This window comes from Fragaria vesca, linkage group LG5, assembly GCF_000184155.1.
Source record: "Fragaria vesca subsp. vesca linkage group LG5, FraVesHawaii_1.0, whole genome shotgun sequence".
NCBI lineage: Eukaryota > Viridiplantae > Streptophyta > Magnoliopsida > Rosales > Rosaceae > Fragaria > Fragaria vesca.
Window position 1 is genome coordinate 16,550,485 of NC_020495.1, and position 20,136 is coordinate 16,570,620.

Consider the following 20,136-nt stretch of genomic DNA (forward strand, 5'->3'; position numbering starts at 1 on the left):
GAAAGATCTCGTCAAGATCTTCACGATGATTGTGATTAACGAATTTTTAATTTTGATGATAGTGTAAATTAAAAGGAGAAATGTAAAGTTGAATAAAATAACATTTAATTTTAGCTTACAAACTTCATAAGCCAAATTTGGCTTACCAAATAGCTCAAGCCAAATTTTTTATCTTGGAAAATGTAATTTAGCTTATGGTGGGAGTAAACATAGGCTAAATTTGGCTTTTTAGCCTATGGTGGGAGATGGTCTTATAAGTAAATTGATAATTAAATCATCTAGATCAAACACAAACATTTGCTACCTTATGTTTTCTAAATTAGCTTTGCTACCCAAGCTGAATTAAGAAGCTAAGTGTTAAGGTTTTGAAAATCTAAGGTTGAAAATGGTCATTTTTGAAATTTTAATAAGTAAATTGTCATAATCGGTTCATCTTGAAAGTTTTAAGTTTATCAAATTTGATGGAAGAGTAACAAATTGACTAAATAAAAGCTTGGGTAACAAAACTAATTTAGAAAACCTAAGATAACAAACGATTAAAATAAAACATAGGATAACAAATTGACACCAAAATAAAACTTATGATAAATTTTGTTATTAGAGCAAGTTTAACAGCTTCCTTATATTTTCTACATAATAGGGAAGCAAAACTCAAAATCTCTAAAAATTTTGTATACCAAATCCAATAGTTTCCCTATTTTAAAGATTCAAATATTTATTACAATAACAATCCTCATTTATTATAATATAATAATAAGTATAAAAATATAAAAGTTTATTTTTTAGAATAAATTATGTTTTCTTTTTATCTTTGAGTCTTGAATAATGTGTAACATTCAATTCTTTTTTCCCTAAATATTTTTAAAGAATCTGTAAATATAGGGAAACAAAGCTTCTCTTTCATCTTTTTTCTTATTTTAGGGAATGAGATAGGGAAACTGTTGAAGTAGAAAATGACCATATATTCCCCAAAATAAAAAAAATCAAAAAATTTAAAAAATCTATTGGACTTGCTCTTATGCCCGTTTGACAAAGTCTCTCTCTTCTTCTAGAAAAATGAAACAGTCTCTCTAAACTTTTATGAATTATGTTCCCTCACTCTCTCTTTCACCCTTTTCTGCTTCTCAACGTTGGGTAGCCTACTACAAAATAATAAAAAATTGAATTAGATCAAGAAAAAAAAAAAAAAGTAGAATATTCGGTAAATGACAAAGTGGACTCTGGGTGTGTGTGGGTGAGACTTGAAGGAGAGAAGAGAGAAGTCGAGAGTGAGAGAAAGAGAGTGAAAAAGGAAAAAAAAAAACAAAGTATCGTCTTTTTAATTAATGGGGCGATACCCACCATGAACACTTGTCTCTCACATCTTCTTCACCTTCCTTCTTCTTCCCTTTCTTCTTCTTCGACAACCAAGTCTGTGTGAGAGTCCCAGATGCCCTGCAAATGGGGAAAGGTGAGAAAAGCCTGCACCAGCAGCACCACCAGGATCAGAGTCACCAAACCCACGATGCTTCTGGCTTCATCTGTCCCGAATGTTCCAGATTCTTCAACAGAATCGCCCAGGAGTTCAGCTTCCGATGCGTCTTCGTTTTAATTCTCGGCTTCTCGGTTTTCCTCTCCGGGATCTTCTGGATCCTTCCTCGCCATCCCGTCAATTCCGGGTTCGATGCCAAAGAATCGATTAAGCTCGCTGGTAGGTCCACTTATTCCTTTTTCTTCTGTTAATTTTCGTATTTCTGGCATGATTTTATGTATTTTTGGGGATCTTCATCGTGCTGGTGTGTCAATATTGGTTCAGTGGTGGTTAACCTAATTATTAGGGGTTTTGATGCTTTTCGAATAAAATGAAATTGCTGATTGTTTGGGTCTTGCAATGTTCGACTCACCCGGCTATATATAGGATATTGCCTTGTCACTTGTCGTTTTAAGCATTGCTTGCGTTTCGAGGATATTGTTATGCAGCTTTTTCATTGTTTCACCTGCTTGTTATGCAAATTAGAACCTGGAAAATTTGGGATTTTACTTGGCTGTCAGAATTTCATGTGCCTGTCAAGAATTAGGTGTCACGTCCCCATCCCAACCGCACTAGCCATGAATGTGGCAACTGCTGAGAACCAATAGATCTCAGCCTTATGTGCATAATCCAACCCATTGGAATCTATGTGTTAATCACCTCAAAATATCAAAGCTAAGCATGGTGATCATAGGATATAATTAGTCTGAGACAACCTGTTAAATTTGTCAACCTGTAAATCTGTTAACTAAGATGTCCTAGTACAATGACCTGTGTTGTCTACAAAGGCACTGAATTATCCTGCCAAAAGTTCCTTTAAGCTTCTAATGACACCTTCGTATGGGATTGGATTCATTTTACATTGTTGGATTATCATTATCATTATTATTCATGCTGAGGACCCTAGAATAGCTAATATGGCAAAAGACTGGACCAACTTGTTAGCATTGCTGGAGATAATTGCTGCAGAACTAATTGAGCTCCATTTTAGTAACAAGTTTGCTCCTACCATACTATAACAACTCTGGAAAGAGAAGAATACCAACTTCATAAAAGCCATTTTTTTGCATAAAAGCCCTTATGTAAGGTTAAAAGAGTAATTGGTGATTGGCTTTCAAAATAGTTATTTTCAATATATTTTTGTTGCTCAGATGCATAGAAGATGCTTAATTTGACCTATATCTATTTCCACAGCGACAGTTCAGGCATACTTCAGACTGGAAAAGCCAGTTCGAGAGCTTGTTCCACACATTGCACAATTAGAATACGATATCAATGGGGAAATAGGTGTCCCAGATACAAAGGTACAATTCGAAGCTTCTTCTATCATCTACCAGTAAGTGAATAAACAAGCTAAATATTGTTAACTGTCAACAGGTGGCTGTTTTGTCCATGCACCAAAATGGTGCATCTAACTGGACTGATGTGGTGTTTGGTGTTCTTTCCGATCCGGTGAATGTTCCGATACTTCCAGTGTCCATAAGTGTGCTGAGAGCTTCTTTGGTTGAGCTGTTCCTTAAGCAATCTAATCTTACAGTGACGGCATCAACGTTTGGACAACCATATATGTTTGAGATTCTAAAGTGTCCTGGGGGAATCACTGTGATTCCTGGGCAAGGTGCTTTGATCTGGCAAATACCGCAGATTCTGTTTAACTTTACTCTCAATAATTCAATAACTGAGATAGTGGAAAATTTTGGTGAACTAAAGGAGCAGTTGACGTTTGGGTTGCATCTGAGGTCTTACGAGGTATGACACAAATTCTATTATCCATTTCATCATTTCTCTCTAGGCATCAAGTGTTACGAGGTTCTGATGTGTTTTTTCTTTGCTTGGTTTACTAGTATTCCAAAAGATTTCCAAAAGATTTAGCTATTAAGATGTGGCCATGTGGGCAAACAATTATTATATATTTAATATTCTTATCAATGGCGAGCTTATTGTCAAATCATTTAGGGTTTGTGAGTGGAAAAAAGGAAACAGAGCACCTCCAATACATTTCTATTTATTTGATTGGATTAATGACTACAGCTGTGGGGCAGAGATTTATGGAGAATATATGGGGGGATTCTTACAAAAGCCTGTTTTGAGTAAGTTAGTTGTTGAGAAATTTTAGTGTTATATTTACCCAGTTTTTTGTGACCAGGTTTGGAAGTTGAAGCTTTCTCTTTAATTGGGTCTTATATGCTAGTTTAACTGGACTTCTCTTTTTAGCTAGAACAATGTGCAAGTCATGATTTGAGGAAGAAAAGTTGTTCTCTTAATTTATTCAGATTTCGCTGCAATGGTAATATTGGTACGAAACATTGAAGTGAATCCAGTTTCTATCCTTTAGTTTTCTATGCAACATTGGATTGCCTCAAAGTTTAGTTATCTGGTCCCGGTGTCTAGGTTATTTGGTCTGAGGTCCTGGTGTCTAGGTAGTTGGTGTACTGCAGCACTATTATAACACGATGGCCCATCATTTGAATCAAAACCTTTATGACAGATGCCAAGTTCCATGCCCTATGTATTAAATCCTATGCGTGTATTGTTTGCAGTTATCTAATAGTAAAGCATAGTCTTTGGCATTAAGTAGTCAAAGACACAAGAAAGATAGCCACTTTGAGCGTTACTTTGCTTCTAGAGATTTGAAAGGATTAGATATTGTCCACTTGACTATTAGTAGTTATTAAATATTAATGACCTCCATTATCAGATTATTCAGTAGCGGTTAATGCTCTCAGCTTTTTTGCACTCAACTAAGTTATTTTCTCCTATTATGCAGGATGTCATTTTGCAAGTAACAAACACATTGGGTTCAACTACAGATTCCCCAGTTGAAGTTCAAGCTTCACTTATGTCTGCTTTTGGGGGACTTCTGCCACAGCGATTGAAACAGTTGGCTCAGATAATTACAGGCTCTCCTGCAAGAAATCTTGGTCTCGATAACTCTGTCTTTGGTAAGGTCAAAAGTATCAGATTATCCTCCTTTTTGAAGGGTACGCTCTCTGCCACCCCTCCAACTCCTTCTCCAGCTCCATCACCGGACCTAAGTGATAATGCCGGACCATCAATCTCTCCAAATCCTGCTCCAACCGTTTACTCTGCAGCACCTTCACCCTCCAAGACTGGACATCCACCTCGGCCATGTTTATACCATGGTCCTAAAGTTTCTCCAAGCTCCTCGCCAACTCCTCATTCTAACCCTAATGTCCCCCCTACTTATGCACCTAGCAGTTCCCCTTATTCCCCTTCTTTGAGTCCCTCATCTCAAGTGTCCCCACATGTATCACCTGCACCTGTAATGTCCTATACTTCTAGTCCAGGCTACAAGAAAAGTGAAAAAGGCTTGTGGTCTCCATCACCCGCCCCAACCCCATCATGTAAGTTGCAATCAATGATTTTTTCTTCTTTCCTGCATTCATCTGACATGGATAGCTTGTAACATGCTATTAGATTTTTTGGGTGGCTTTTGGTTATATTGTAGCTATAGAGATGCGTGCTAGATTTCAGGTTGATGATAAGTTATGACCGTCCTTTTTTCATTACGGAGTAGCATCTATTATTGATAATTTTTTGATTTTGCAATTAACGTCATCCTATTATAGCCAAATAGGTCTCTGCATAGCTATCATGGTTTTGATGTAGTAGAAATTGCCCTGCTTTACCTATTCAGGTGATATAAGAAGTTGAGCTTATAGACTACAGAATTTAGCAATATGGGATGGTTTTACCCTTTTGGGGGATGCAGATTTAGCAATATCCAAATCTGAATTTTTTTTTGGCTAAATCATGATTTGATTTTCAATTCAAATTATGACATACTGTGTTTGAACCTCCATAACAAAATTTGTTATGTAATTTTTTACAACACAAACTGTCAATCTCAATTGGATATGGAGCTTATTGGATCTATATAAACTGAAATTTGGTGCAACCTTCATGAAGACTTGAGAATCAGCTTTGAGTTTGAATTTATGCATCTAATTTGATTTCATACGCAAACAATTTAAGTGGCAGAATTTTATAAATGACCAGTCCAAATGTGGCCGAGGATGTTTATATAACTTGTGCATGTTATGCAGTGAAGTAAAAGTGGATTATAAGGTCCGCAACTAATATTGTGAAAAAGATAAAAAGGAACACAAAAGCAAGAACAAGTCACCAAATTTTTCATGGTCACTTGTTAACTATTAGCAATGTCTTTAGCTGATGTGCCGCTTAGATTCTGTTAAGTATTAGCGTATCTACATGTCGTATTGATATTTACTTCCACGTATGCCAGTTAACCGCTTGATTTTCTACTTTTGCAGCTTTCGCAGTAGGAACTTTCTACAAAGAGATCCGATTATTGGGATTTTGTGGACAACTCATCTTTCTTCTCCTTTGTTGCTGAAGTGGATGGTTCATTTCCATCATACAGCAGATAAGTTGCAACCATAAATAACAACATAGCATAATGATCTACCATAGTTTTGTTTTGGCGAGGATGGCAGTGTGCCAATGTCAAAGTTTGACAGAAAATGTCCGGTAAGCAAGACGTAAGTGAATCAAGAGATGACTGCAGGTCAAAGCCAAAAGGTGGCAGGCCTCGCATTTCGCTTCTACATTTTCTGATCTCACAGACACATGAAGTTCTTTTCAAAGGGAAACCTCTTAGAGAAGTGTCTGTGACCAGTTGAAGCATGCCTTTCTTGCAGATTTTCCTAAAGGAACCGTTCCTTACATCAAAGCAATTGTAAAATAGAACAGGCTCTTTTAGAGCATCTGCAATGCCAGGCCAAGTAAAATTGCTGCACTAATGTGTACAGGTTATCTTATATACTTGTGAAAAGAGCCAGATAGATACACCTTTATTTGAAAAATGTCATCGTGAATCGAGCAATCTGACTTTTCTTACACGTAGTTTTCAGTTTTCCCTTCAGATTAAATCTGATGTTGACTCAAGAATGATCATTCAGCTTGACCAATAGGTTCTTATAAACATGGCTTGTTCAGTATTGATAGCATCCAATACTAACACATCAAAATCAAGTGGTGATTATCATCCGCGCGGACAAGTATTGGTGGTACATGATGGTTTGAAATACAAAACACCTATAGGAAATCGGATCGGAAAACTCAACCAGTTGGCCAACATAGCTTTCAACATACATAATGGCCACAAGGGTGTTACCACAAAGCCATCATCGTTCCCACCATGGTAGTCAAGTTTTTGGTCAAGCATGAACATATCTATCAATGTAACCCAATTATTAATATGATACATGCTAAAACAGATGAATCCCAAAATCTCCTACCATCTAGTAAAGTAAGTTGATAATAAAAAAAGAAACAGTGTCATTCCAGAAGATGATCAAGAATGGGTCAATTAACATCTGACCAAAGTACGGTGGCTTCTGAAATAGGAAATTATGTCCAATTTGGCGTACTAATTCCTCACCAGTCTGTATAGCACGTTAGTTTAATCAAGTAGAAGTACAATTCTTTGAGCTATGTATAAAATGCCTAGGATCTAGGCTCTCGGTTGATGAGGTAGAAAATAGGAGCCTTGTCAGTAAAAATCCTTCGTCTATCAGTGGATGAAAATTCATACTTCCAGGCAGGTCCTAGAAGCCATGATGTGGCAGCTCCACCAAGCAAGCCTCCCAACTGAGATTCACATTGTCGCCATAACAAAGATGCGGATTTTAGTGCAGATGATATCTCTGTTGTGTTAATAACTATAAAGGACACAGAAGTAACAAAGCTCGAAGTATTCATATCACCAGGATGAGACCATTCAGTGAAAATGTTAACACTACTCAACATTTATGAATTAATGTTTTGTCTTGCGAGTAAACTCACACTATGTACAGTTGTATGACAGGACAAGACAAAGTTAAAAACTTTAATCTAGTGACAAGAAAGTTGGCCAGGAAGTGAAAGTAAAACTGAAAGTTTAAAGAGAATCTCTCTCTCTCTCTCTCTCTCTCTCTCTACACACACACACACACACCTAATTGGTCATATTGTCATGTTTTAAACATTTATCTTTGAACACATTTCTAAACCAGTTAGTTAAATATATCAAACTAGAAACAAAGGAGGGCAAAAGATAGAGAACATGTTGTTTTTGAGCTTACATGTCCCCAGCTATCAATGCCTTTGGAGAACAGCCCAATACCCTGCAAAAACAAAAAATCATATCTCAATTTCTGCAACACATAGGATTGGGGAACAGGACAAAGAAGCCAATTATGTTATTCAGATAGACAAGGGCTTGTGTCATGCAAAAAGATTAAGATGTCCTAAGAATGAGCATACCATATTTAGGACAATTACATAGGCTATGTGCTTTAGATCTTCTTTGCCACCCCCAACCAGAGCTTTATGCCTCATGACAAAGACTGCAAGAGATCCCACCTGAATGAAAGATCAGCACCAAGGGTTCAATTAATGACATGAGAAAGAGCAAAACCATGTCAGAGTATAGCTTGAAAGAAGTATCACTAATCGTTAAACTTGTAGATTACAGAGAGATAATACAAGATAACAAGAGCCAACTTCAAACCATATGCAATTCACACATAATAGTTGCAACACAAATATATTATAGGTTCACCATCTTCTCATCTTCTATACGTCATACTGTTTACTATAATGTGTCAAGAATTAGTTTAACTCGTAAGAGCATTAATTTGGGTGGTTTAAATGATTCATGAATCAATGACTATAAAAACGCTACTACGTAACATTTAAGAACATTTAATAGCAAAAGCTCATGTGATGCCAGAATTTTACTTTCATGAGTTTCATCACTCTAGGAGTGAATCTCAACACTTAAGGCTGACGCTCGTAGTTTCGATCCTTCCTTGTTTTCAAAAACACATTTTCTTCTTTAATCTACGAACCATTTTTCACAATCTAAAGCAAAAGGAAGTTAGTTCTAAGGCGTGAAGAGCCCCGTGAGTCCATGACGGAGCATCTTAGCAGACACTAGACCCAAATTAAATTTCCAGAATCTTTTGGCCAACTCACAGTAGCATCCCCACATCTTGTCCCTCTTTGTCCAACTACACAAGAACTAGTCCTAGTTTGTTCAAGGCAATATTATGCTGGACTTTAAAATTTCCTTTAAACAAGATACTAGAAGTTGTACCGAGTCTTTTATTTTTTATTTTTTTTAAGTACGATCTTTTTCTCGTAACCAGAGAACATAAAGCTACAATGGAACTCACATTTGTGAGATACAGAAAATAAACAATCTTTAGTATTCGGAAGGACTGATGGAACAAAAGTTTAATGTGTGAATGCACCAGTGAGACTAATTTTACTGATTTTCTCTTCTGTATATATATATATATATATATATTGTTAATTGGCTCCAGATAAGAGGAGATCATCTGTGGAGCTTGCCTATACAAAAATGGTTCATGGGATCATAACATGGGTTAGTGTAGCTCGTCCCCCTCAATACCAATTGTTAGTAGCCTATGTGACCTTACAAAACCGGCTTGTAAAGTAAGGTACTCAAGAGCTCATAGACTAGGCAAAGGTGTGTAATATGCTAACTACAGATAATATGGACATCTAGATATCAACTAATGAGGTTAGTATTCATGCATTATATCAGAACTAACCTTTTAAGCAATAACAATTAAACCAAACTGCTCTTGTCAGTTCTGTGGTGCATTTAGGAAGTATCGAGACTCATCTGGCTGATGAAAGAGAATCAAAATGACTTACTAAGCCGAAGACTGCTCCTGATGCACCCACCGCAGGTGCCTGGCTGCACCAATAACTCATTGCGGAACCTGATTTTCTTGAAACCACAGAATCAGTATACAATTCTCTAAGCATTTTTATTGGCTATACTAGGGAGATCATGAGCTGTTACTTGCAATTGCAGAGGTGAAGTAAATCGCAAGAAATCGCTTTGAACCACTGAGCTTCTCCATGGTAGGGCCAACATTATTCAAAGAATAGCAATTGACCTGAATATGCATACAATCATAGACATCAGATTGAAATGCAGACTTCATAACCAGAAAGCCTTAGATTCAAAGCATACCAGGAGGTGGCCAACATTTGCATGCAAAAAGGCACTTGTGACAAGCCTCCACAATTGCCCTTTATCGATGAGCCTGTTAATCTGTGTACATATCAAGACTTTAAGGAAAAAAAAAAAAAAAAAAAAAAACCCAAACTGGCTTTTAGCTTCTGTAATGAGTAGAACATGTGCCCATATTTTGAATAGCAGGTCTTACCTTGGCACCCCATAGGGTCAAGTCATTTTGTGTTCCAACTTGTGCAATATAAACTCTGTTAACATTATATAGCAAACAGTAAAGTTTGATAATTCCTTAATCTTTGTTTCATGAGTGTACTGAAGTGATACTCACATGATATTAACGGCAAGCAGAAGATTTGTCCATTGTCTTCCACTGAAGAAGTTTCTAGTGGACATGTTAGAGTTGGGTATGTCTTTATTTGTAACATCATTGCTGTTGTCTCTTCCATCAAAAAGACTAAAGCAAATTGAAGTAGGAGTTGACAATGACTTCAACTTATGCAAGGGACTGATATGAGCAAGTTGTTTCTGGGTTTAACAACGTTGCAGCAAAGCGTTAATGAAGATTATGCAAACCCATATACATCAAATCAAAGGGTTCAACTCTAGATGAAAGAAAAATGAAAATACCTGAAAGTAGGAGCGGAGAAGAGAATCAAAGTGGAAGTGTTGAGCGAGGCGGAGAGAAGTGGCAGAGGCGAGGAGATGAAGGGGCCTTGCAGAGAGTCGACCCAGTTTGGGTAAAGAGAACCAGAGGGATTGGAGCTCGCCTACACTTATCATCCCACACCATCAACCTCTTTCTGTTTCCCCACTCTCTTTAACTTTGTGTGATTAAAGAACTTAAATACGACGGGACACAAATTTTCTCCAAAAATTATTATAACAAAAAATTATGATTTTTCATATTATTTTTTTCCCTACTTTTTGTTACTAAGATCTAAGATTTCGTGGAAAATAACTATCAGAAAATAAAAATTGTTTCTATCATGTGTTTACGAATCCTAAAGGAAATGAAATATTTTCCTTAAGGTTGGGAAAATGTGAAAGAAAGATTAGCGTTTAATTCCATTGCTCGACTTAAAAAATGTAACAACTACTTAAACCTCTAGTGTATCTTCCCCTAAATTGATCAAAGTGGAAGAGAGAGCCATGAGAATCAACTAAATCATTAAATCGTTAGCCTTCCTATGATGTAACAGAAGGAGATGTCAGAAAATTCACAAGCCAACAAGTGAATGTCTTGCAACAGAGATTTTATACGCTAGGGAACATCTAACCGACGATTTAAAGCATCAATGAAAATTCTGGAGTAGTCTTCCACACAAAAAACATACAAAAAAAGATGCAATGTTAAAATATCGAGTGTTTTTTGAGGTGTAGAAATGAGCAAATTTTATTTTTAATAGGGTGATCTAACATAAAAGTATGTAGACCATAGACACAACAAAGGAATGAGTAAATGTTGAAGCACTGTGCGTGTAAGCATCAAGTAAAAATAAATTGACATGAAAGCTCTTGAAGCATGTAAGCTTGTTTAAAGTAATTAAAGCAATGAATTCTCTGTTCAGAGCATCGATCAGTTGCAACAATAGCAGGGACAAAGCCTTGCTCCACAAGAAAACAGAAAGCTGGCTTGCAGCCTAGCTAGTACTTCAATGTGCTCCGGGCTTAATAGTCCTTGATATGCCTAGCTTACCATCACCAGCAAGGAAAGTCCCCAAACTCTCCCTTACAACAGAGGCAGTACCTCCACAATTTGCACTATATGGTTAAATGCCTCATCTACGTTTTACTTTAAGCCACCCCAATGGAGGAGTCCACCGTACCACTCTCACTGCACGACTAAGCTAGGGGTTCAAATTATGTAACCTGAATGCCTGCAGCCCAGTGATTGACAACATGGCAACCTCCACAGCTGTGCCACACGGCCGTCACAAGAAATAAAGCTCTTAGCATAACTTGCAAGATTTCATTAAAACAAAAACAAATACAATCATAACATTATGGACTACAAAAAGAAACTATCGACAGGGTTCCTCTAGAGCATCGACACTTGTTGGAAGCGCACATAATTTTGGTCTTCCGCCAAATAAGTTCACTCAGATGTCTGATCTTCTGCATCAGACGATTGCTCAGACACTTCATCATCTGAATCCTCAGAGTTCTCAGATGTCTCGCCATCTGAGTCCGCGGATTTCTCAGATTTCTCAGCCTCAACGTCATCTTTGCCAAGGTCATCGGTCTTAGATCCCTTTAACTCATTCTCATTATAAAGATCCCTTTGAACAGGGACACTCATTTGCTGCTGGGAGGAAATAACATTTGCAATGGCTCTAAATGCTGATGCTTGATTATTATCTATTAGTGTATCGCTTTCTACTTCGGTGGCAGTAGTCTCCTCTGATGGTAATTCTCTTTGTGGGGGAGGCACAAAAAATGGTATCTTACCCCTCTGCCAATCATGGAGGATCATCTTAGCCGCTGTCATCAGGTCAGGTTCGCCACCCTAGGAGGTGCAAATATAAGGATTTTAGGAAATGTGTGTATCATCCATGTACAGTAATTAATAAAACAAAAAAGAAAATGAAAAGGGATTAACCACCCAAAAAGAGGAACAAAACAAAAACACTCAATGAGGTTGTAATAGCTGATATGTCTAGCTGATGTTTGTCTTGTTGACTAAGGGGGGTGGTACTCTTTTTTTACTCATTAGATCGGACGAGGTTTTAATGAGGCCACATTAGCCCCTGGGATGTAATATCCACTAGTTTTTAATAAAATCTTTTATTCCGATAAAAAAAAACACAAAAACACTCATGACTCATGTCCATGTGATGAACATTTTTTTCTACAAAAGAAAATATACCTATGAATTTGATTTCGTTCAATAGGAACACATGTGAAAGTATATCATAATCCCCACTCCTACAGAGATCTATGAAAAACCCTGAACTCTCTTTAGGAAACAATATAACAATTTTAAGGGAATATGCAAGCATAAAGCATTTGACTGATTTTTGAGTTGGAAAGTCTTGCACACATAGGAAGTAAAAACTCTAACTATTGAAATAGCAAGAGAGCATTATTAAGTAGACAGTTACCTTCAAAAGCTTTCCAGATGATTTGCATAGCTGAACTAGAAAGTCATTATCATCCTCCCTGAATAATAAAACCATATTAGGATCAGTCGCAGCTTCAATAGTTACATGAATCTAGCAGGATTAATAAACAAATAAACAAAGAGTCAAAGACTTATAAAGCTTTCATGAAAGGAGAACCAGCGCAATACTGCTAATGAGGTACATGTTGTGAGACATACATAGACTTTAAGGAATTTTTCCCAAATTCAAAGCAGATATTTTAGATGTTCAAGAAAAGCCATTTTACATCATGCTCTGTTTTACTGTGAACATTTACTCAACTGAAAGGAGTGAAGATAACACTCTTAAGTCTAGAAAGATCTAAAACATTACAATTTTTATTTGATACCAGGATACAAATTCATGAGACAGAAAAAGCACCATACCAGTCCTTAATCTTATATGCTCTTTGCAAGTGCTCTTTCTTCACTCGTTTTAACACTTCTCCTATGTGCTCTGAAGCATCCTGCAAGTTTGTGACACGTACCTGGAAAAGAAATTGCAATTATTTAGCAGCTGAAGTATATAATATTGCATTCAAAGGCTCCAGCTCCAAAGCAAATGTACACATGACCTATGATCATTATGCTTCAAGGCACAAATAGCAAAATATATGTCATCCATACACATCTATTATACTATCCTTTGATGTCAGACTTTGGACAGAAAATAGTCAAGATGGATATACACAACAGCTCCATATAGCATTCCATAGAACAAGAACACTGCACTATTTCAGGGAATGCGGGTATAGCTGTTAGAAGAAACTGTACAAGTACTACTTCAACTTCTTCAATATGCAACTGAAGTCAAGGTACTTTTATTAAACCATTTGCATTAGGGAATCTCTTACATTCAGCTAGGACACTCTCACCCTAACAGTAGAAGTTGATTTTTCTGCCCTATCACTCACTGGAGTGATTAAAATATAAAAATACCAATACTTCCAAATGAAACAGCAGCACATAGACATACCACGCCCTTCAGTACAATATCCGTTTCAGAGTCGTTAGTTTGATAGACAACTCCGGGGCAGTCAATCAAGAAGATCCTCTTTGTGAGTGTTATATATTGCCACACTTTAGTTTCCCCAGGAATAGGAGCAACCTTGCAAACCTGCGGAAAAAGGATCACACGTAATGTCAGCTAAATCTAGTACTAGACTAGCTCGAATCATTATCTAACCACAAACCACAACCCAATTGATATTCTTCCACTGAACTTGCAATAGTAAAGTTCCAAACACCATAATATCTGAGGACACCAAACTCTACACAGTATCCAACCAATCTAACGCACAAGCACAGAATTTTAAAGTATGTAGACATTGCAAAACTAGAAGCAGAAAGAAAGTAAAGAAATATTACATTTTTGGTTCGCAGTGTGTTGATAACAGATGACTTTCCAACATTGGGATACCCAACGAATCCCACAGAAATTGCTTGCTTGTCACTTTTCAATCGGGAAAATTGCCTCAACACTGATAGAAGAGAACCCTAAGTGAAACAAAGGAAAATCAATTCATTATTTGACATAACATTTATACAATTTAACATGTCGACCTAAAGTATAATACAAAATACACCAGATTTCAAGGGCTTAGGTGATTTAGCATCAAGTTCTCTGATGAGGACATCATAGTCAAACCTTTCAAGGTTTATGAGCGAAACAAATGGAAGGAGAAAGCACCTAATCATTCAAGATAATTATTGCACCTGGGAGGGAAACAAAGTCTGATTCCTGAAGTCTGCCTAAGCTGCCTGTGTCTTTTCATATTTCCATTTCAGTTTAGAAGTCTTAAGGTCTCTTTAAGTTAGTCTTAAATGTGTCAGTTTCAGGAGAGGGTCCTAATGAGTCTTTAATGCTTCAGTTTTACAGTCTTTAAGAGTATTTAGTGCAGTCCATTTGAGCTACCAGCTCAAGTATAAATAAGTGTAAGGGCTACCTAGGTATGCTATGCTATGTTATGTGAATAAAATTATCAGTGTTTCTGAGTTTTCCTGTGATGGGATTGGCGTGAAGCCTAGTTTTAGGGTGAGAAGCCTGGATTTGGTGAGAAACCAGGAAGTGATTCACATATAAAAGTGTTTTGTGTGTGTTTAAATCCCCAAGCTTTAGAGCTTGTTGATCCTGGTATCTAAGCAGTAGGTTTGCTGCATCATTCTCCCAATTAGCTCTTTCAAGGAGTTGAAATCTCATCTTTTGGAGATGATAATGACCAACAGAAAGTAGATTTTCCGATTCTAATTGGGAGAAAATAGATGGAGATGTTCACTCCTTGACGCACTTAATGTAAACCTGAATGAATCCATAGGGAATGTACCTTGCCAAATGACTTGTTGATGCTAGCATGAAACGCAAGAGTTGGGAACTCCGCAGACAATACTTTCAGCCAACCTTTAGTTGCCCAAGCAGGAACCAAATCACACTGGAGAATATAAGTAATTGATATTGTTATACTGCGGTAAACACATAATCAGCTAGGAATTCAAACATGAGAAATGGAATCAACCTTATTTAACAAAAGAATCAAGTGTTTATGCTTGCAATGCTCTTTCAAGTGCTTCTCTAAGTGGTAACATCTAGTACCTTGAGGATCCCTTGCATCCAGAACCTGTAACAAAAATGGTGGGCAACAATTAAAACTAAAAAGTAAAAAGAGAGGTGATGGACAATATAATTCAGTTGTGAGATCTAAAAGAGAAGAAGTTGATAATTGTGGCTAGTGAGCAAATGCAAATAGTAAAATCAAACTAGATATGTATGGACAAACCAGAAAGCAACTCTATGGATGAGATGACTAGGTGGATGAAGAATGATTCTAGAAGTAGATTGCACATTTAAATCTGGAATCACATCGTCCTAAAGATAAAAAAAAACATGACTACAATGTAAAACAGTCCTGGTTTGCCATGTTACTATGTGCATCAATATGAATAGCCGACTAAAAGGTACCATGCTGAACAAAAAAATTTATGCAAACTTGCAATGGTATATATGTAGATTAATATAATCTCTGAAAAAACACTGACCTGGACAACAACATCTGAGGAGTCTACCACTTTGTAGAGCTCACCCCATATACGTTTACTTTGTCCCTTCTCAAACATTGTATGGCGAACCAGGTCCCTGAATCCATCTGCTTCGCCTGCTTCTGCAGCAATGTCATCATGCTTCTGCTCAAAGGCATCTAGAGAGTAAAAAAAAATTGTATTAGTGAAGAAAAATAGCATTAGTATAAACAAGAAGAAGCCATAATTTTTATGCTTTATACAAAAGTATGAAATTTTGTATTCAGCTCCTCTAGGTGAAAATCATAAATAACTGATCATACAAATTAAACAAGTGAACAGGTACAATAACCGCAGAGGGGGAAAAAATCCAAGACAAGAAATAGTTACCCTGAGAACCATCGGCTTTCTTAGCTAGGGACTCGTAATTAGCTGCCAAGAGTTTTGGACGCTTCCTCTTTGTCTTAGGTCCAAATGCATCAGAAAACGGCTCTCTCTCGAGCAGATGAACTCTGGTTTGCTTCATAAATATCAGAAATTTAAATTTAGTACACAATTTGTGAAATACCCTATCGCAAACCAAAGTAATAGATCAAATTAAACTTCCGCATCATACGAGGCTAAAAATAAACAAATAAAATAACGCAAGACTAGAAAATCATACCTTCTTCTGTTCAACAAAAAGGGACGTGGGCAACGTCTTCTGCTTTAAAATGACATTGTATCTATTCGACATGTGTTTTTCGAGCTCGTCGCGGAACACTCCAAGCTCTTGCTGCCCCACAACCCTAGTATTCCCTGGAAATTCAATAAACACGAAAAACTGCGATAAGAATCCTAAGAACCAAGCAATCCGAGGCAAACGAGCACAGCTAAAAATACCACAACGACCTAAAATTAGGTCTGAAATGCAGATTACAGAGAGAAAATGCTAGCATTATGTACACATATACGAAAATACAGTATATGGAGGCGTATGTACGTACCGAACCAGCGGCGATCGGGTTGGATTCGAGTGTTAGGCAACTCCTTGGACTGGAACTCGTTGCTGATGAACTTTCCCTTGCGGTCGCGCTTTGGGCGGACCTTGTACATCTTGAGGCGGCGCACGGTGGCCGCGCTACGCTGCTCTTTGTTCTTCCCATCTGTACGGTTCGCGTCCAGGGAGTGCTTCGGCTTCCCGGAAACGTTGACTTTTCTTTCTGTCTTCTTCGTCATCTTCGCCGTGGCCGGAGGCGGAGTTGTATGGCGGCAAGAGGAGTTGTGTAAAACCCCAAGGGTAGGGTTTCAAAGAGAAGAGAGAACTGAAGTTGGAGATTATAGTCGACAAAAGAGATGGGTTCGGTTAAGACACCATCAGATGCCGCCACGTCAGCCCAACTAAATCCAATGGCTATCAAAACTGACAACAAAATAGTGACTAGAAAAAAACCAAAAACACTAAGAGCATCTCCTAGTTGTGTTATAATTTATAAGTATAACTATTATAAATATTATAATCTATATATGTTTGTTTACGTAATTACTCATTAGTTATGTATTCTGATGTAAACTTTATCTTTGTATAAGGAGGCTAGCTAATGAGAATGAATGAGAAGACTTCTGCTCCCTCCCAACTATATATTCTCTATATTTTCTCTATTTTATAATATATTATCAGCACGACTCTATCCTTGAGTTGATTACGACCAACCCTAGAAAACCAAAACTGATTTTTGTCGTTCACCTTTACAAGATCATACTTTGTTTTTCTTTTTTATTATTATACTCTATAATGATCCATGAGTCATATGGGTTGATTTTGTTGCCTGGCCAAAATCTTCGATATCTATGAGTTTTTCGATATCTCTGATAATAGTTTAGCCGATCTATGTTATCTTTAAATCTTCTATTAGTCAATCAGTATGGTTAGAGACTCGTTTCAATTATTCTACTGTATTTTAATTTGTTAATATTTAGCGGTGATCCTGGTTTTGGTTTTGTGATTGAATGGGTGTATTTCTCAAATTGTTGAATTGGTTTGCATTGTTTGCTTCAAGAAAACGTGTTCGACCCTAGATTATTCATGTTTTCGTTGAATTATGACTCTACTTTTAGTTTTACTTCTTCCAGACCAAAGCCAACATCATATATCTTTATTTTCTATGTACCGCCTGGGCACCTCTCATATGCAACCCTAGTTTGTGATATTGAATAGTAAGCCATGAATTTCTAATTCATATGCTTCTTCGTGAGTATTATACGAAATCTCATATATGATTACAATTTCCCTCTTTCATAAATAAATATTGATCAATATGGCATGGCCATTACATATTTGTTTCATTAACACCATACAACCTTTATTTCTTTTATGTACTCATTGGTTGTGCTACTATGGTGAAGCATTTGACATCAGGTATGTATTTGTCAATTTGTATATTTCATGATATGTTGCAATTTTATTATTTGAGAGTAAACTCATGGTTACACCTAGTTGTGAATTGTGTGATCATAGATCGAGACCTGAAGTCTCTTGATCGAACTATGGAAGACTTGAAGTTCCTCAAAGAGTAATATAATGAAATTGCGATATAAAGATTCTCAAAACTCATGTAATCAAGGAGGGCTAGAAGTTCTTAAAGTCATATATAATATGACGGAACCACATCTTGTGATCCCTAGTTATATGAGGGCCCAAAGTTTCTCGCTTTATATGATATTACGTTTTTGTATAACTAGATCGAGGAGATTGGAAGATCAAGATTATCATATTTGTGTAGTAAACCAGATTAGAAGTTTTGTGTATTTTCTTTATTCATGGAGCAGTTTCCAATGTAAACTTTATTTACTTTCTCTTTTTTCTCTCATTTGTTATGCACTATTCTTTTTAGTACTTATCTTTTAAATTTTATTATTATTCATATGGGGCCGACGTACCTATATCTCGAATATATGAATTTCAAATGTCATATTCTTGAACCAGACGTTCACAATACTGTATAATAGAATCCGAAGTTCAAACAACAGAAACTCAAACACGAAGCTTTGAGCATGATATATGATTTCATTAAAAGTGAACTTGAAGTTTCATTTGAGTTACTCGAGCCTGAAGGTTCACTAAATTTATTGAACTCGAATTTTAACAAACGAGATCTGAGAACATGTAGTTCTTACATTACGATTTGAACCTAAAGCTTCAATTTAACATATGATTGATGGCTAGAGAAGGGCACATATTATTATCTCTTTGCATTATGTGCCTCCAATATGGTTCTAGATCAAAATCAAAATGATATAAAATCTATACTGTGTTAAATCTACAGTTAATTGAGATATAATATCATGAACAAGAAGTTCATTGAAACCAGACATGACTAGCTAGGTCGTATTTTACCTATAGATAGTGTTGCTTGCAATCGGTAATTAGTCTTGATCACCACTAGCCCTCTTCATAGCAAATTACTTATATCACATATTTTTTGGGTTGTCATTTTAATGAGACACTCTTCATGTCATGAGGGGGGTAAGATTATTCCTGAAGAACAATGTAAATTGGTGTGAGTTGTATATCCACCGTCTCATTTTGGTTTTGAGAAATATCTCAGCCAATGAGTTGATAAAAGATCTTGACAGAAGTATACAAGTAAAAGATCCACATTCGCTAGATATATGTCCTTGAAGTGACAATATATATTTGCCTTAGAAGTGGCATGAGTACCCAAAAATCAAATGCATGCATATAAGAATGTGTTGGATCTATGAATGATGATCATCTATGAGAAATTACAAATGGTAGCTACCAAATACCATTAAGGACTGTATGACGTTGTACCATGTTTCATTATGCATGTCGACAAAACATATTATTGGCCAAATTAGAAAGATGCACTTCTAATGAAGCTGAATATTTGAAATGTGATGAGCTACTTAGACCTTTAACCCTACATAATACAAAAGGGTATTGATCATAGTGAAAATAAATCAATATCGCATAATGTCTACAAAAGACATGGGGATTATAAATATTTTTCCTTATACGTGACAATTTTCTGTAAGCACAATGTTACATAATAGATATAATTTTTATTAACGAGCGATTTACCATTTGTCATTGTATGTTATGAGGATCATAAAAGACGTTGCTCAAATTTTTTTAAAATGAAGTGTCATTACAAGTGTATCGCTTATCAATCTTGAATGGATTCAAGTACTGATTTGAATATAAGTCGATCCATGAATACTTAAGAGAGTCTAAATGTGAGATTTCTCATCGCCCGATTGAGCGGTGTAATGTGCCTTATATGTGGAAGCACACCTCCCCATAATGAGACATGTCTTGGGTTGAGAACTCAAGAACAAAACCGTGAGGGCAACGTGCACAACGGACAATATCTCATTATATTGGGCTATCACACTAAAGCTTCATGGAAACAATTGTCTAAAGCTAGTTTATAT

The 20,136-nt window shown here is 36.6% G+C and overlaps 3 protein-coding genes across 3 annotated transcripts; 1 reads left to right on the forward strand and 2 right to left on the reverse strand.

Moving 5' to 3' along the window:
- Positions 1 to 1,294: 1,294 nt before the first annotated feature.
- LOC101313986 lies at positions 1,295 to 6,574 on the forward strand. The gene is made up of 5 exons (XM_004299900.1): positions 1,295 to 1,690; positions 2,705 to 2,814; positions 2,888 to 3,259; positions 4,278 to 4,875; positions 5,806 to 6,574. Exons 1-5 carry the CDS (start codon positions 1,441 to 1,443, stop codon positions 5,886 to 5,888), a joined length of 1,413 nt encoding a protein of 470 aa, XP_004299948.1. The 5' UTR covers positions 1,295 to 1,440; the 3' UTR covers positions 5,889 to 6,574.
- A 331-nt stretch (positions 6,575 to 6,905) lies between these two features.
- Positions 6,906 to 10,355, reverse strand: LOC101314279 (rhomboid protease GluP-like). Its single transcript, XM_004299901.1, has 9 exons — positions 10,176 to 10,355; positions 9,877 to 10,073; positions 9,742 to 9,796; positions 9,546 to 9,626; positions 9,372 to 9,468; positions 9,221 to 9,288; positions 7,799 to 7,897; positions 7,618 to 7,659; positions 6,906 to 7,144 (listed from the first exon to the last, which is right to left on the reverse strand). The coding sequence occupies exons 1-9, from the start codon at positions 10,326 to 10,328 to the stop codon at positions 7,001 to 7,003; spliced, it is 936 nt and encodes a 311-aa protein (XP_004299949.1). The 5' UTR covers positions 10,329 to 10,355; the 3' UTR covers positions 6,906 to 7,000.
- A 564-nt stretch (positions 10,356 to 10,919) lies between these two features.
- Positions 10,920 to 16,959, reverse strand: LOC101314566 (nucleolar GTP-binding protein 2-like). Its single transcript, XM_004299902.1, has 11 exons — positions 16,686 to 16,959; positions 16,364 to 16,497; positions 16,090 to 16,219; positions 15,721 to 15,878; positions 15,201 to 15,302; positions 15,012 to 15,116; positions 14,056 to 14,184; positions 13,664 to 13,804; positions 13,075 to 13,175; positions 12,650 to 12,707; positions 10,920 to 12,054 (listed from the first exon to the last, which is right to left on the reverse strand). Exons 1-11 carry the CDS (start codon positions 16,915 to 16,917, stop codon positions 11,644 to 11,646), a joined length of 1,701 nt encoding a protein of 566 aa, XP_004299950.1. The 5' UTR covers positions 16,918 to 16,959; the 3' UTR covers positions 10,920 to 11,643.
- Between the last annotated feature and the right edge of the window lie 3,177 nt (positions 16,960 to 20,136).

Bases quoted from the DNA above. Each gene is read 5' to 3' on its own strand.
- LOC101314279 (XM_004299901.1), bottom strand. From the start codon at position 10,328: ATGATAAGTGTAGGCGAGCTCCAATCCCTCTGGTTCTCTTTACCCAAA. The intron at 10,074-10,175 runs GTATTTTCATTT...TGTTAAACCCAG, and splicing joins TTCTCCGCTCCTACTTTCAG to AAACAACTTGCTCATATCAG. The intron at 7,898-9,220 runs GTAAGTCATTTT...TCTTTCATTCAG, and splicing joins CAGGAGCAGTCTTCGGCTTA to GTGGGATCTCTTGCAGTCTT.
- LOC101313986 (XM_004299900.1), top strand. From the start codon at position 1,441: ATGGGGAAAGGTGAGAAAAGCCTGCACCAGCAGCACCACCAGGATCAG. The intron at 2,815-2,887 runs GTACAATTCGAA...AACTGTCAACAG, and splicing joins TAGGTGTCCCAGATACAAAG to GTGGCTGTTTTGTCCATGCA. The intron at 3,260-4,277 runs GTATGACACAAA...CCTATTATGCAG, and splicing joins TGCATCTGAGGTCTTACGAG to GATGTCATTTTGCAAGTAAC.
- LOC101314566 (XM_004299902.1), bottom strand. From the start codon at position 16,917: ATGACGAAGAAGACAGAAAGAAAAGTCAACGTTTCCGGGAAGCCGAAG. The intron at 16,220-16,363 runs GTATGATTTTCT...ATATTTATGAAG, and splicing joins TTTTTGTTGAACAGAAGAAG to CAAACCAGAGTTCATCTGCT. The intron at 15,303-15,720 runs GTCAGTGTTTTT...TTTTTGTTACAG, and splicing joins CCTCAGATGTTGTTGTCCAG to GTTCTGGATGCAAGGGATCC.